The sequence below is a fragment of the Rhagoletis zephyria genome, unplaced genomic scaffold (genome assembly GCF_001687245.7).
Source record: "Rhagoletis zephyria isolate East Lansing unplaced genomic scaffold, Rhagoletis_zephyria_1.1 Rzeph_scaffold_66002, whole genome shotgun sequence".
Classification (NCBI taxonomy): domain Eukaryota; kingdom Metazoa; phylum Arthropoda; class Insecta; order Diptera; family Tephritidae; genus Rhagoletis; species Rhagoletis zephyria.
Genome location: NW_016223053.1, coordinates 462 through 1,438, shown reverse-complemented (window position 1 = coordinate 1,438; position 977 = coordinate 462). Strand labels below are relative to the sequence as shown.

General features: G+C 39.7%; 1 protein-coding gene across 1 annotated transcript; it reads right to left on the bottom strand.

Annotated features, from left to right (window-relative positions):
- Positions 1-95: 95 nt before the first annotated feature.
- LOC108356833 (2-acylglycerol O-acyltransferase 1-like) lies at positions 96-525 on the bottom strand. Its single transcript, XM_017607937.1, has 3 exons — positions 444-525; positions 311-373; positions 96-247 (listed from the first exon to the last, which is right to left on the bottom strand). Exons 1-3 carry the CDS (start codon positions 523-525, stop codon positions 96-98), a joined length of 297 nt encoding a protein of 98 aa, XP_017463426.1.
- Between the last annotated feature and the right edge of the window lie 452 nt (positions 526-977).

The window sequence follows — 977 nt, the reverse complement described above, 5'->3', positions numbered from 1 at the left end:
TTTCTACTTATGTGCATTTTATTACAAAAAAAATCAACTTATTACATTGATGATAATGAAGGAGATGATAATGAAAATTGATCAAAAAGTCTTTTTTACTTAATTTTGAGCACCACATCGGCGGCGCCGTACTTGTCCTTGTTCTCCTCAAACAGCTGCACCACGGCGTCAATGTACGTCTGGTGAAGGGCGTCAATTTGCTCCTGCGTTGGATTGGGCGTCGCCTCGGTGTCGATTGGTTTGCCCACTAATTTTAAAAGTCATAAAATTAAATTAAAACTAAAGATTAAAAAAAAGTTATACAACGTACCAACAGTGGTGATCGGCTTTCGGAAGGGCACAATGCCAAAGGAGTACTGAAACAGTCCTCGACCTAGGCAAAAGAAAATTGTTAAGTAATTAAAATTTGATGTTTTGGAAATAAATTATTAGAAAAGCATTACCATAAAACGCCGGAATCGGAAAGCCGATCGCCTTGATGATCTTCTCCTGAATTCGATTGTACAGCGACTCCTCCTCGTGCATTGTCGTAAAGAGGTCGTTTTCACCAAAGGAGATGACCGGAACTAGGCTGGCACTAAATAAAATAAACAAAAATAAAAAATTAAATGACAAACTTTTTATCAACAAAAAGAATCCTTACCCATGCTTCAGCGCCAGTCGTACAAAACCCTTTCGTTTTTTCAGCGTCAAGTTCATCTTATTGGGAATGGTGTCCAGCACCTCAAGGGCGCCGCCCACTACAATGGCGGCTGCGTTTCCTTTTCCTTTTTTGCTGTTTNCGTACAAAACCCTTTCGTTTTTTCAGCGTCAAGTTCATCTTATTGGGAATGGTGTCCAGCACCTCAAGGGCGCCGCCCACTACAATGGCGGCTGCGTTTCCTTTTCCTTTTTTGCTGTTTAGAAAAAAATGTGGGAAAATTGTTAGAAAAAACTCCTAAAATAGAGCTCAATTTTACCTAATAATGTACTCGATA

Bases quoted from the DNA above. Each gene is read 5' to 3' on its own strand.
- LOC108356833 (XM_017607937.1), bottom strand. From the start codon at position 525: ATGCACGAGGAGGAGTCGCTGTACAATCGAATTCAGGAGAAGATCATC. The intron at 374-443 runs GTAATGCTTTTC...TCTTTTGCCTAG, and splicing joins TCCGATTCCGGCGTTTTATG to GTCGAGGACTGTTTCAGTAC. The intron at 248-310 runs GTACGTTGTATA...TTTTAAAATTAG, and splicing joins AAAGCCGATCACCACTGTTG to TGGGCAAACCAATCGACACC.